Below are 12,790 nucleotides of genomic sequence, written 5' to 3' on the forward strand. Positions count from 1 at the left end.
TAAGAGCAAATTCTTGTTTTCAACACTCATAGTTTTAAGTAAAAATTAAAGTTAATGTAATTTGCTGTACTTGACTACAAAGTACAATAATAAGTTTAATTTAAAATATTTTCACTCAACAATTTTTTTCTTTAAACTACTTTTTTTCTATTCATTATTTAAACAGTGTAGCCACTCTTTTGGTAAAAAAAGCTATCCTGAGTGACCTTAAACTATCCTAGTCATATTGAGTTTTTTCAAATACTTACAAAAGTTATTTTGCCTCTGTTGCAAACTACTAATATTATATGTTCATTTTTTCTTATAAACAACAGGGTTGCCACTCTTTGAGAGAAAAACCTTGAACAATACTTGTTATTTAAAATAACAAGATACTGAAAGTGGATCAACTAAATCTTATTTAAGTCCAAGAATTATAATTGTCCTGAAATTTTCTTAAAATTTTAAAACAATCCTTTTTTTTTAATCAAAACTATCCAGAGTCAGCCTGACCATAATATACTGAATTATTGAGAAATTTTCAAAAATTTCTCAATATCCTGAGTTATCCTAAATGTGTGACAACCATGTTATTATAGTGATTCATTATAAAACAAATAAAAACTTGAAAGTTTTAAATAAATATAAAAATTACCAAGTTCAAGATTGTTTGTTTATGTTTAAAGATTAAATATACGTTCAAATTTTAAATTTTTCTATCTGATGAGTCCTTTAATAAAGTTTGGTACTTTATTAAACTTTTTTTTTAAATGATAAAAATAATGGTTCCTTAAAAATATTTTATTTTGGACTCTCATTATGATTATAGACACATAATTTTCAAAAGAAAATATATAACAATTTTATCAAAAACAATAGTAGATTTAATCAAATTTTAGCCCAGCATTACTAAAAATAAGATAAATTAAAGAAAATTATGTATATTTTTATAGACATAAGTCAAGAGATTTTCATTAAAATTGAAAAGTCAAGGGAAATCAAGAAAAGTGAGAACTTGTAAAAAATAAATAGTGGTTCTGCACAGTGAAAAAAGTTTTTTATGATGTCTACTAATCTTATTAGTGATTTTCTAAACTTTGTAATTTTTAAGGCAAGTAGGAAAAATATAAAAGCATGACTATATTTACAAAGCAGCTCAAAAACTTGAAAAACTGAAATAAACAAAAATGATTAACGTTTATAGTGAACTTCAGCAGCAGCAGTTTTCTAAGAGTTGTTACCATTTATTTTTACTAATTTTACTTTGTATATTTTAAATCATATGTATCTTCTCCCTTAGACTTTAAGTTTTTTATAGTTTAATATTTTGCTTAATAAGTAGATGGGGAAAGCAGTTGTTTAATAAAATTTTGAACTCTTCACAGAAACAACTTATTATTGTAAGTACTAACTTCTTAAGTTATTTCACAAAATATGTTGTCAAGATAGGGGTTTTAAGACAACATTGAAAACTCTCTAAGTTGAAGCTTGCAAGTTTTAACCTGTGGTTGACATATATACATATGTTCAACCCTGTGGTTGACATATATACAGAAAAATATACTGATCATTAAAACTGTACTCTACCATAAGCACCACATCATTTACTCTCTTAAATTTCAAAATATACACAATAACAATCATGTTTTACATTTACCTTTTATACTAAGGCAACTAGAAAATAAGTGAGACACAAATCAAAACCATTGTCAAAAATGGTCAGCTTGGTTAGAAATAGGTTTACTTTTATTTTGTTCAGGTCTTTATAATTAGAATATATTGTTATTAAATGCAATTCTAGTGCTAAAACACAGTAGCATTGAATTTACATTTTTAACTTGTGTCATTTATACATGTGGCTTGGTGGCATAGGGGTCCTGATAACAGAATTAAAAACTCTCTGAATTGAATGTTACAAGATCAAAATATAAATATGGCCTACACATATACGAAAATTATATATATTGTTATTTACAGGGTATAAGTTGTATGTTTTTTTTGTTTTTTTTAAGGTAGAAAGTTATATGTAATAAGTAATGTAATAAATAATAAGTAATGTAATAAATATTGTTATAATTTTACTTTTAGAAAATTTATGATTTTATAAAATATATTTCATTTGGTATTAAGAAGTTATTTAAAGAAAACATAAAAACCTACAGAATATTTTATTTAAAAATAAAACTAATGTAAACCAATTCTATTTTAGGTTTTTGTAGTTTATTTTTATATCATAATCAATTATTTTTAGGCATAAAAAAACTGTTTTAAACTACATTTTTTATAATAACAAAAATTTCAAAGAAAACTGTTTTAATTAAAATATAATTTTACTTGCCTCTTTAGTATATAACTTTTAACAACCAAAATAAAATTAAAGCTATGTTTTAAACAAAATAAAAATCCCTTGGAGACACTCAAAATGATAAAATCTCAATTTTATACACAAAAAGTGTACAGAAACAAAGCTCAAATCCACAAGCAAGTATTCAAGCTTCAAAAAAAAAAACAATAACCCAATTATGGTAATCAATGTAAAAACTTTATAAAAACAATCAATGCAAATCAAATCAAAACATTCTACAGTTCAAGTAAAGTTAGTTGAAATATTGAAGAATAAAAAAAATTACCAAAAATTAATTAAATTATGTATTCATTGCTTTCTTTAAACAGGTTTTCGTTCATATTTAATATTATTTTTTCTACAATAATTTTAAACTTTAAAAATTTGATTTTTAGAAACATTCACTGTTCACAAAACAAAAAGACTGTTCAGGTTGTACCTTTTTTACTGGGACTGAATAGGCTAATTTCAAATTTTGTTTATATAGAACTTAATTAATTCAAAACTTTTATGAATTTTAAAATAGTCATAAAAAGCTAAATTAATTCTAAGAAAAAATCTCTCCAGAAAAAAAATAGTTTTTTGTTTCATGTTTTAATACAAATAGTTGTTTAATCAAAGAACTTTTTTGTTAAATTTTGAATATAATCAACAAATTTCTATAATAAAGTTACCATACAATTACTCTGATGTAAAATTTTAGTTAAAAACACACATTTAGCTTACTCAGTATTGTAAACTCTTTGATTTTGGCAATATTAGTTAAAATTATTGTTTATGTCACTACAAACTCACTAATTTGATCAAAAATATTGTACTTAGCACTAACTGACTAACTAAACAAAACTAATTTACTTAATAAAATCTTAAAAGTATACTTTTATTGACTACTCAAAAACCAACATTTATTTGTGCCTAAATATTTACTTCAATTAACAAAACAAAAGTACACAAACACACTTACTTTCAAATTTAATATTAATTTAAGCTTGTAAATTCTGCAGTCTTATCTCATGTATAGTTCTAAAATAATAAATTACTATTTAAAAAAAAACAGCTTTTAGCTTAGTTAAAGAAAAAAATAATTAAAAGTCTTTAAATAATTAACTATTTACATTTAGGGATTTTTTTTTACTTTCGTCTTTGTTTTTGAAAACTTCGACTTTTTATTAATGAGTTAAACTTACTTTATTATATTGAAATAATAATAATTTTTAGCTTAAAAATCATTAAGTTTCATATAAAATGAAGTTTTTAAGCTTACAATGAACGTTATCGTTAAACTTTGTTTTACTATATTTTATTTTAAGAACTGCTCAGTTCAAACCTGCGCAGAGTTCCCGCCCGATCAAATTAAAGATTCGCTTATCGACCAAGGGTAAAGGTTTGATTTATAGGTAACAGTGGTAGTAAAAAAAAATAATAGATAAAAATTAAAAATTTACAGACAGTTTTTTTTTAGTTTAAATAGAAATTGATCGCAGGTAGGAATTGTAAGTATACTTTTTGTTTTATTTTACTTGTTTAACACTTTTTTTATTTTTTTATACTTTTTAATATTAAAGTGAAAACTTTTTGTTTTTACAAATAATTTAAAACAATAATTTGAAATTATTAGATTCTGAACAAAAATACTTGCGATAGTAACTTTTTATATGAACCAAAATAATAAAATATAGACTTTTTTTCTAAACCATTAAAAAATATTTGATTCTGCTTGATATATTTTAAATCTAACCTTTCCTTTCAATCCCGGGTTTCTGAAAACTTGTTTAAAAATAAAAGTTTTTAATGCTATAGCGCCTTTAGTTTCCCTTATAGAAAACATACTTAACTTTTAGTAACAGAAATAACCACCAGCAACAGTAATGCTAATTCAAAATAAAATAAAAATCTAATTTTGATTTACCAACAATTAAATTATTCACCAAGTGATTAAAAAAAAGTATTACAACTTGTATCAAATAAAACTTTTTAAAAATATTGAATATATTTCATTAAACTAAGCATGTAGAACTATAAAATATTTTTAAAATTTATTTCAGAATTACAAATTAAAACAACATTAAAGCTCATTACCACCACATATACAAAAAAAGGTTGACTTGCAAAGATAAAAAAGGACACAGTTTTGTTCTTTTAGTTAATTGTTTTTGTTGTTTTTTTAATTAACTTAACACTCAAGCCATTTTTTTTTACTTATGTCCAATTTTTTTAATTAGTGGCTATGCTAGCCAAGATAAGGGGCTGAATGTGTATCATTCCTGTTGACAACATAAACGAAACTTGATCAACTTTAGTACTTCCTTCATGACTTATACTTCATTGTTTTTGTAATTTTTTTTTTTATAATGATCAAAGATTAACGAACTAACTTCTTTTATCTTTTAAGTTGTTTTGATTTTTTCAGAGAGACGTTTTAAAAATTAAACTAAAATTTGTCAAAAACGGGTTATTCTGATAGCCAGAATTAAGCAATCTTGGATTAGTGCTTTTTATTATTAGCAATTATTTTTATTCTCAACATAAATAGTTGCATAAAGTTAAATTTAGTTAATATTCAATCAAAAAAAAAAAAAAAAAATTCAATCGGTTTTGATATTATAAATATTATTCTACGATTGTTGATCAGTATTTATCGTCGATAGTAATCAGAAGGTTGCAGGTTCGAAACCGATTAAAATCTTTTTTTTTTTTTTTTGATTGAATATTAACTAAATTTAACTTTATGCAACTATTTATGTTGAGAATAAAAATAATTGCTAATAATAAAAAGCGCTAATCCAAGATTGCTTAATTCTGGCTATCAGAATAACCCGTTTTTGACAAATTTTAGTTTAATTTTTAAAACGTCTCTCTGAAAAAATCAAAACAACTTAAAAGATAAAAGAAGTTAGTTCGTTAATCTTTGATCATTGTAGATCATTATAAAAAAAAAAATTTACAAAAACAATGAAGTATAAGTCATGAAGGAAGTACTAAAGTTGATCAAGTTTCGTTTATGTTGTCAACAGGAATGATACAAATAGGGGCTGACCAGATTTTGATTTGAAAAAATACTTGATTACAGTTTGAACCAGTTCTAAAATTGATAATAAGGTTAAAATCTGGCTAAGCTCAACTTCAATCTGGGCATGACATTAAACTGTTCTGGTGTATGACTCGATAATAGAAAGGTTTTTTTACACCAGGTCCTCAGACCAAACCTTTTGAGCGTATTTTTTTGTAGTTTGTTCAAAATGATATTAGCAAGATTTGTATCATTAGTCTAAATTGACATCCAACAGAATCAGGTAGAGTCTTTTTTTTTTCAAATCAAAATCCAGTCAGACTAAGATTTGAATCTTTTTATTTCACAAAAATGTTTTTGGGTCTACATATTGCAAGCTATGGTTAGATCTGTCATTTGGAAACCACTTGTTTCAAGTTTTTCAGTTTTTATGTTAATAAGGTACCTATGCCATAAACTTGAAATTAAATATATGGTAATAGCACATTAACTTGCATAATATTTATAGTTGAAGATAGGTGATATTTTTTCACTTAAAGTTTTTTCCAATTTCAAATAATCTATTTTATATAAAATTAATTTAATAAGCTTTTTAAAAAAGGTAAGTTTTAAAAAATAAGTAAGAGATTAAATATAATTATTGATTCTGAGTAATGTTAATCTTGAGTTTCACTTTTTATTATAACAAAAATATTAGGTTTTGACATTGCTAGTTTTAAAAGTATTAAAAAACGTTCAAAGCTTTTGTGTTGCATGATATTAAGGGCATAGGGGTGGGGAAGGTACAAACTTTTTTTTGTAGAAAAATTTAAATTAGTATGTATTAAAGCTTAAAGTTTAAACTATAAGTCAGTTTTTATAAAATGAAAAAAATATAATTAACTTTTGGAGATATAAAATTTTTTCTAAAATTTTTTAGTACAAAGGTATGGACTGCAACTTTTTAATGTCAATTTTCCTAGAAATTAAGAAATCACTAGCAGTTTATCTCCTCCTTCATTTTTTGAGCTTGAGACATCAAATATTGGAAATAGTTTTTTTAAAAGTTTAAAAAAACTTTGAATGTTGCAGTTTTTAAAACATTGAAAATTAATAATTTTTGATAAAAATAACAAAAAATTGATGTTTTTGTTGCTAAAGGTTTTATTTTTTAAATAAAAAAACATCTGTACTTATAATTTTTATTATTAATTGTTGAAATATTGTGAAAAGTTGAAGAAGATTGGTTAAAAAATTAAGGAGGAGATAAATGTTGTGTGAAATAGTCTTTTTTTTGCGTTTTTGGTTTGCCCCTTTCATCGGAAACTTATCAAGCTCTCCAACTTAGGTTGCTTATATCTCAAAAGTTACTCTTAACTTTGTTAAGCAGTTAATTTCTGATACCCTAAACAAAACTCTACAAGTATAGATCATATATATATATATATCATATGGGGAATGGGATGTTTCTAATGAAAGATCTATTACTTTTTCACTGAGAAACCATGTCCAAATAGATTTAATAGTAGAACAGATGTCTTTTACATAAAGTTAAAAAGTAGTTTTTATATATTTTTATGAGATTATGTACATATAGTCAGTTAGATTTTTATCAATCATTTGACAGTTAAATTATACTAGTATTTTTAAAAGTATCAGTCATTTTGCAGTAATCTTAAGTGTTAATACTAAATGATATAGTGCAATGTTCGTTTTATTATGCAATGTTCTTTATTTCTTTATTATACTAGTCTCTATTTATTTTGCAATCATTAACTTAATGTTAATGCCATACAACATTATGTTGCCTATAATAAATTATAACTTTTTTGTATTTCGTTATGTTGTTGTAATGCAAATTGAATAACATTCTTAGGTTATTTTTAAATACTTATAGCTAAATGAATTATGACATCAAATATCCCATTAATATACATACAACATCACCTAAATTTTAAAGGTAAGTAAGTATATCTACAAAGTTTTATTTTAAAATATTTTGTTTTAATTAGATTAGACAACTAGCTATGCTTCTTAATTTTTCAAAACGCACCATTTTACAGATAAAATTTACATATTTTGTGTGATTATGACGTCATAATATTCCAAAAGCTATGAAATGTCATTAAGTGTATGCCTATAATTATTAGCTTTAATTTAAGATATAAAATATAAGTCTAGGACGTGTATGAGTGACTTTATTACTATTTAAGTCAAAAAATCAAAAATTATGTGATTTTTGGGTTCCAGATCAGTTTTTTGGGGTGCAGTTTTTTTTTTAGGAATTTTTTTAATTTTTTTTTTAATTCTTCTTAATGATACCATAACACATCCAAATCAAGACTCCTCATATGGATTTTACAACATGACCAAAAAAATGTGCTGTACTCCCTACCCCTACCCTCTTATTCCCTTAATATAAAACTGTATTTTGTTATACAAAGTTTAAATGAATACAATTAAACCCTTAATAACTTTAGACAACTAAAACTTTTACCTTCAAAACTAGTACAACAATTAATCAATTATCCTATAGTATTGTTAAAAAATTCTAATGATTATGATGAATAGAAATTACAATAAAGATTTATATAGACCAGACATATTAGTTTGTTTAAAATTTTCAAAAAATATAATATTTTGAAACTAGTATGACTTTTCAAAAATATTTTCAAAGTTTTAATTTGATTAAGTATAACCAAAAAAACCTTCTACTTAATGATTAGTAATATAAGCTCATTATTTGTTCATTTTATCTATCTTTTTTTTTTTAATTAAAAATATTTAGTGTAAGAGAAATAGATGCAGTTTTTATTAATATTTTTTATTAAAATTTAAAGTGGGTATAGTTGTTAAGAGGGAATACTAATTTATTGTTACGTTAGTGTAAGTTTAGACTATAATGATTTGATTTTAATAAACATTTTAAAACTTACTTAATTTCTTTTTTGAATTTTAATTGGAAAATATTTGGTAACAGTAAGCTTTTAGTTTTAAGACAAGTTATTTTTTTGAAACTTTTGAATATTAATCAAGAAGTAACTTCTGATAAATTTAGATAAAATTTGCTTTGAACCAAGAACCTAAAAAGTTTATTATGTAATAGCAAATGCAGACGTTTAGTTGTAAAAAAAACAAAATGTCTAAAAGCAAACAACAAGTAGAAAAGACTCTCGAGGAGAGAGAAGAAGAATACAAGAGAGTGAACGCAGAGCTTGAAGCGCAGACGGCGGAGCTGGTAAAGGAGGCTGACAAAGTTATGCAGAAGCAAAACAGTTTTTTGTACAACGAAGAAGTAGAAGAAGAACCAGCCGATCTAACACTTGATATTTCTGAAGACATAAGAAAAAACCTGTCAAGTCTTGATCATGACAGCAGTGCCCTGTTGTCCATTGCAGCAGGTTTTTGTAGTTAAATCCATAAATCTAGCACTTTATATTGAAAAAAGTAGCAATAGTATTTATTAATTTTCTATTATTTTTTTGTAAAAAACTACTACAATCACTTTGTATTTATAAGATAACTTATTTATTTAATTTTTCTAAGTATGTTTTATTCTTTTATTTTTCTTATTGGAACAACCATAAGCATACTTTTAACAACAGGTGGTTTTGAAGACTACTATGAGGACTTCAAACATATCACTGGCACTGCTTCTAGGCCATCAAGCGCTAGAGTTCAAAAACTACCAAGGAAGCAGGTGAAAGGAATAAGGCCATTCACATCTCATATTCCCAAGACTTCTTCAAATAAATATAAAAGTCACAATTTTGGAAAGAACAATGCAAATTCTTTAGTTTCTAAAAGAAACAAAAGTCTGCATGACATGGATGTGAATGACGCTGATGTCATGCCAGAAGCTGCTGCAGGAATGGCAACTGAAGCTCAACTGAGGCTCCTGAAAGCAAAAGTGCATGTTCTGCAGGAAGAGCTGTCAACAATTACGAATGAACTTAAAAAAGAAGTTGAAAGTCGTTCCAAAGATAAAGGTTTCTTATCCGTGTATTTTACAAGCTAAAAATATTGTTGAGTGTTGTTGTTACATATAAGCCATATAGCTGCAAATTTTTCACAGTATATTTTAAAAGTGTGTTTACTTTTACTAAAAAATGTTTTTTGTCAAATTCATAAAGTGATAAGTATTTTAAAGTTTGTTTCTGCTAGTTTTTAAAATTATAGTTATTGTATTTATTGTTAATTATTTTTTATAATTTTATTATTGTAAATTATAACTGTTATAATTAAAAACTAGCATTAGTTTTAATTAAAAACCATGCTTATAACTTGAGGAATTTATGATTATTCATTTATTATAGTTGTAAAAAGTTTTTGGTTTTTTATTTCCCTTGGTCACAATAAAAAACTAATTAATAAATGATGTTCCTTACAATTTATACAAATTTGTTGTATGAATAAGTGTGTCAAGTCTAAACAGGACACTTAAACAAAACTTTTTTTTATTATACACGTAGTGTTATTAGTCTCTACGTATAGGATCCATTTTATCTCTAACTGCACAGCATAGCTGACAAAAAAGATATTTTATTAGTACCTTACCTTTGAAGCAAATTTGTTATAAGTGAAGTTGGGGTCTAGCACTTCCGAAACTTAAGTTGCCATGCTAGAGCTGGATGCAAGACTATCTTAAAATAATTAAAAAACCTTTACAATAGCTAGAATTATATAAAAGTATTTTGTGGCAGTTGTGCTACACATTAATCATTGGTTTGCACCAAACTTTAACTCCTTCGTTAACAAATAATCAAAAACTATGATATAATTATAAGTTTTATAAACAAAATTCTCACACATGAATTTAATTAAGCAACAGTAGGAAATTTATACATCATTTTAAAAATAAGTGTTTTTTTCTTTAACTAACATGTATTAAGTTTTTAGTCAGAAGTTTTTATTTAATATTAACATCAAACTTTAATGTTCAAAATAAATTGTTATTTACAGCTTGTTTTAAAAGCTAATTTTTTAAAGTTTAAATTTAAAAATCATTCACGTTACACATTTTTGTTCTAAAAGTTATTTTGTAGTCAACTTTTCAAGTTTAAGTTCTTTAATAGTACACAAATCATTCTTAAAAACATTTTAACTATATTTTAATTTTTGTTTTAGTTATTTTATTACTTAATAATATTTTGATTTGGCAGAAAATCATTAAAATTAATCATTAATAGTTCCTATAAACTTTTTTACATATATTGCAGTATCTATCTGTAAGTTATCAAAGTATGATTAATTAAAGTTTATCTTTAAATTGATTTATTATACAAACATGTTGGAGCAGTATTCATACAATTTAAACATTTAATCTTAACTTGTTTTAATAATCATTGGAAAGCATGCATGATAAAACTTATGTTCCATAATTAAAATTAATAGTAAATAAAAATATTAAATATTAAAATCCTTTGAGTTCTGGTTATAATTTTTTAGTTCTGACATTTTATTTTTTAGTTATCCAACTACTATTTTAGGAAAAATTTATGTTCCATAAAACTTAAAGTAGAAAAAGACTTTTTATTTAAAGAAAAAAAAAATAAAAACTGCTTACCATATTTTATACAAGCAAATTTTTTCAGACTTATATGTATCTTAAAAATAAAGTTTAGTTTTTTAAACACTGAAAATCTACATGTAACTCTTATATTTTTAGCTACCATATTACAGCTGCTCTTAACAAATGCAAAAATACAGCTGCAATCTGTCTTGTAATTGTAATAACTTTAAAGTATTTCTAATTATAAACTTATAAGCTATAAATATAAAACTAAGTTTTTAAAAAATATATACTGAATTAGTTGTACAAATTCGTCAGTATATTGAATAGCTTGAGTTGTTTTTATAATTTAGTATTGTTGAAAGTCATCTTCACTTGGTGCGTCCGAGTAGCTTGAAACTAAAGCTTTTTTTTTCTTGAGTTTTATTATAATTAAATTTTAAAAAGTCAAACAAGTTAACATCAACATTGTATCAGGCGCTCTAAAGACCGTTAACGACGAACTGGAAAAGAAAAAGAAGACTTGCTCGTCCCAACAAAACCAGATTCAAAAGCTGAAAGCTCAGCTGGAAAGTGAAAGGAAAGGCTGCGAGTCGAAAGCGCAGCAGCTGAACGCCGCGAACAAGCAAATCGAAGCAAATAAGAGGCACGAGAAGCAGCAGAAAGCTGCCAGCGACGCCAATGAGGTTAGGCTCAACAGGGCGCTGGAAGAACTGGAAAAGGCCAAGGCGGCTCTGAGAAAGGAGAAGAGTTCGAGCAAGGAGAGCTCGGGCAAGCTGGCGGAGGAAGTGGAGATTTTGAGGAGCAGCAACAAGAAGTTGGAGAGGGTGAAGGCGGAGTGCGTGAGCATGGTGAAGAAGCAGCAGAGCCTCATCGGGGTCCTGAAGAAGCAGATCGTTCACATTGAAGCGGCCAAATTGCTCAGCTTCACTGAAGAGGAGTTTTTGAAGACACTTGATTGGGAAAATGTTTAAAAAAATTGTAACAAACGGAATATACTGTAAGGTTCATATTTTGCTTTTTATTTTATAATTAATGAAAAGTGTAATATTTAAACTAAATTTTGGTAACTTCTTGTACTTTTATTTTATTGTAAATAAAAATTTTACTTATGTAAGTTATTATTTTCATCTATAGTACCGACTGAGGAGCGCAAGTATGAAAGTTTTATTCAACGTTATGTTCAAAAATGACTGATACCTGACTAAATATTTTAAGTTAAATTTAAGCGAAAGTTTTCAAAACTATATAATTCAATATTGACTGGTTTAATATGAACCTTATTTCACTGTGTTTTAATTTTTTTGTTGCTTTTTTATGTGTAGTTTTGTTTTAATACTTTTTTTTCGTGTTTTTACTTTACATATAACTAAATATTATAAACATGAGGTAATTTTTTTTTTGCTAAACTAATTAGTTTTTAGCTGATAAAAAACATTTTTAAAACCATCATACTTTTTTTTTGTTTTTTAAGTATGACATTTTTAATCTACTGCTTCTATATAAAAATAAATTTAAAGTAAATGTTATTGTTGACGAATTTTGTTATGACTGCTGTTTATAGATTAAAAATTTATGAAAACTAAGATCAGAAAAACTTTTTAATCTTAATGGATTTATATCTAAATATTGTTTTACAACATCTTAACACAAAAACTATTATTTTTGTGCGTTTTCTTTAAATAGAAGTTTATGTTAAAAACGTATACTACTTTGTAAATGAAAATCAGTACTTAAATTGTGCCATTTTATAAAAACCAAAAACACCTTGTCTAAAAATTTGTTCAAAATAGTTTTTAAATTACTTTTTAGCTCTTATGTTTCACAAATTTACATAATAAATTTAATGTAAAGTTTTAATCTCTTTTTCTTTGGATTTTATTAACTAATGAATTTTAAAACATTTTTGGATTTTTCTTTTTTTTTGATAATTTTAATAGAATAAACAATTAAGCTTAACTCATTT

General features: G+C 25.0%; 1 protein-coding gene across 1 annotated transcript; it reads left to right on the forward strand.

Moving 5' to 3' along the window:
* Window positions 1–8,451: 8,451 nt before the first annotated feature.
* On the forward strand, window positions 8,452–12,007 carry LOC145836669 (testis-expressed protein 9-like). The gene is made up of 3 exons (XM_082944454.1): window positions 8,452–8,713; window positions 8,918–9,301; window positions 11,302–12,007. Exons 1-3 carry the CDS (start codon window positions 8,452–8,454, stop codon window positions 11,796–11,798), a joined length of 1,143 nt encoding a protein of 380 aa, XP_082800580.1. The 3' UTR covers window positions 11,799–12,007.
* The last annotated feature ends 783 nt before the right edge of the window (window positions 12,008–12,790 follow it).

This window comes from Thalia democratica, chromosome 5 (genome assembly GCF_965202585.1).
Source record: "Thalia democratica chromosome 5, ktThaDemo2.hap1.1, whole genome shotgun sequence".
Taxonomy (NCBI): domain Eukaryota; kingdom Metazoa; phylum Chordata; class Thaliacea; order Salpida; family Salpidae; genus Thalia; species Thalia democratica.

Excerpts from the sequence above, each read along its gene's own strand:
- LOC145836669 (XM_082944454.1), top strand. The coding sequence starts at position 8,452 with ATGTCTAAAAGCAAACAACAAGTAGAAAAGACTCTCGAGGAGAGAGAA. Across the intron at positions 8,714-8,917 it reads CCTGTTGTCCATTGCAGCAG|GTGGTTTTGAAGACTACTAT; the intron begins GTTTTTGTAGTT and ends TTTTAACAACAG. Across the intron at positions 9,302-11,301 it reads AAGTCGTTCCAAAGATAAAG|GCGCTCTAAAGACCGTTAAC; the intron begins GTTTCTTATCCG and ends ACATTGTATCAG.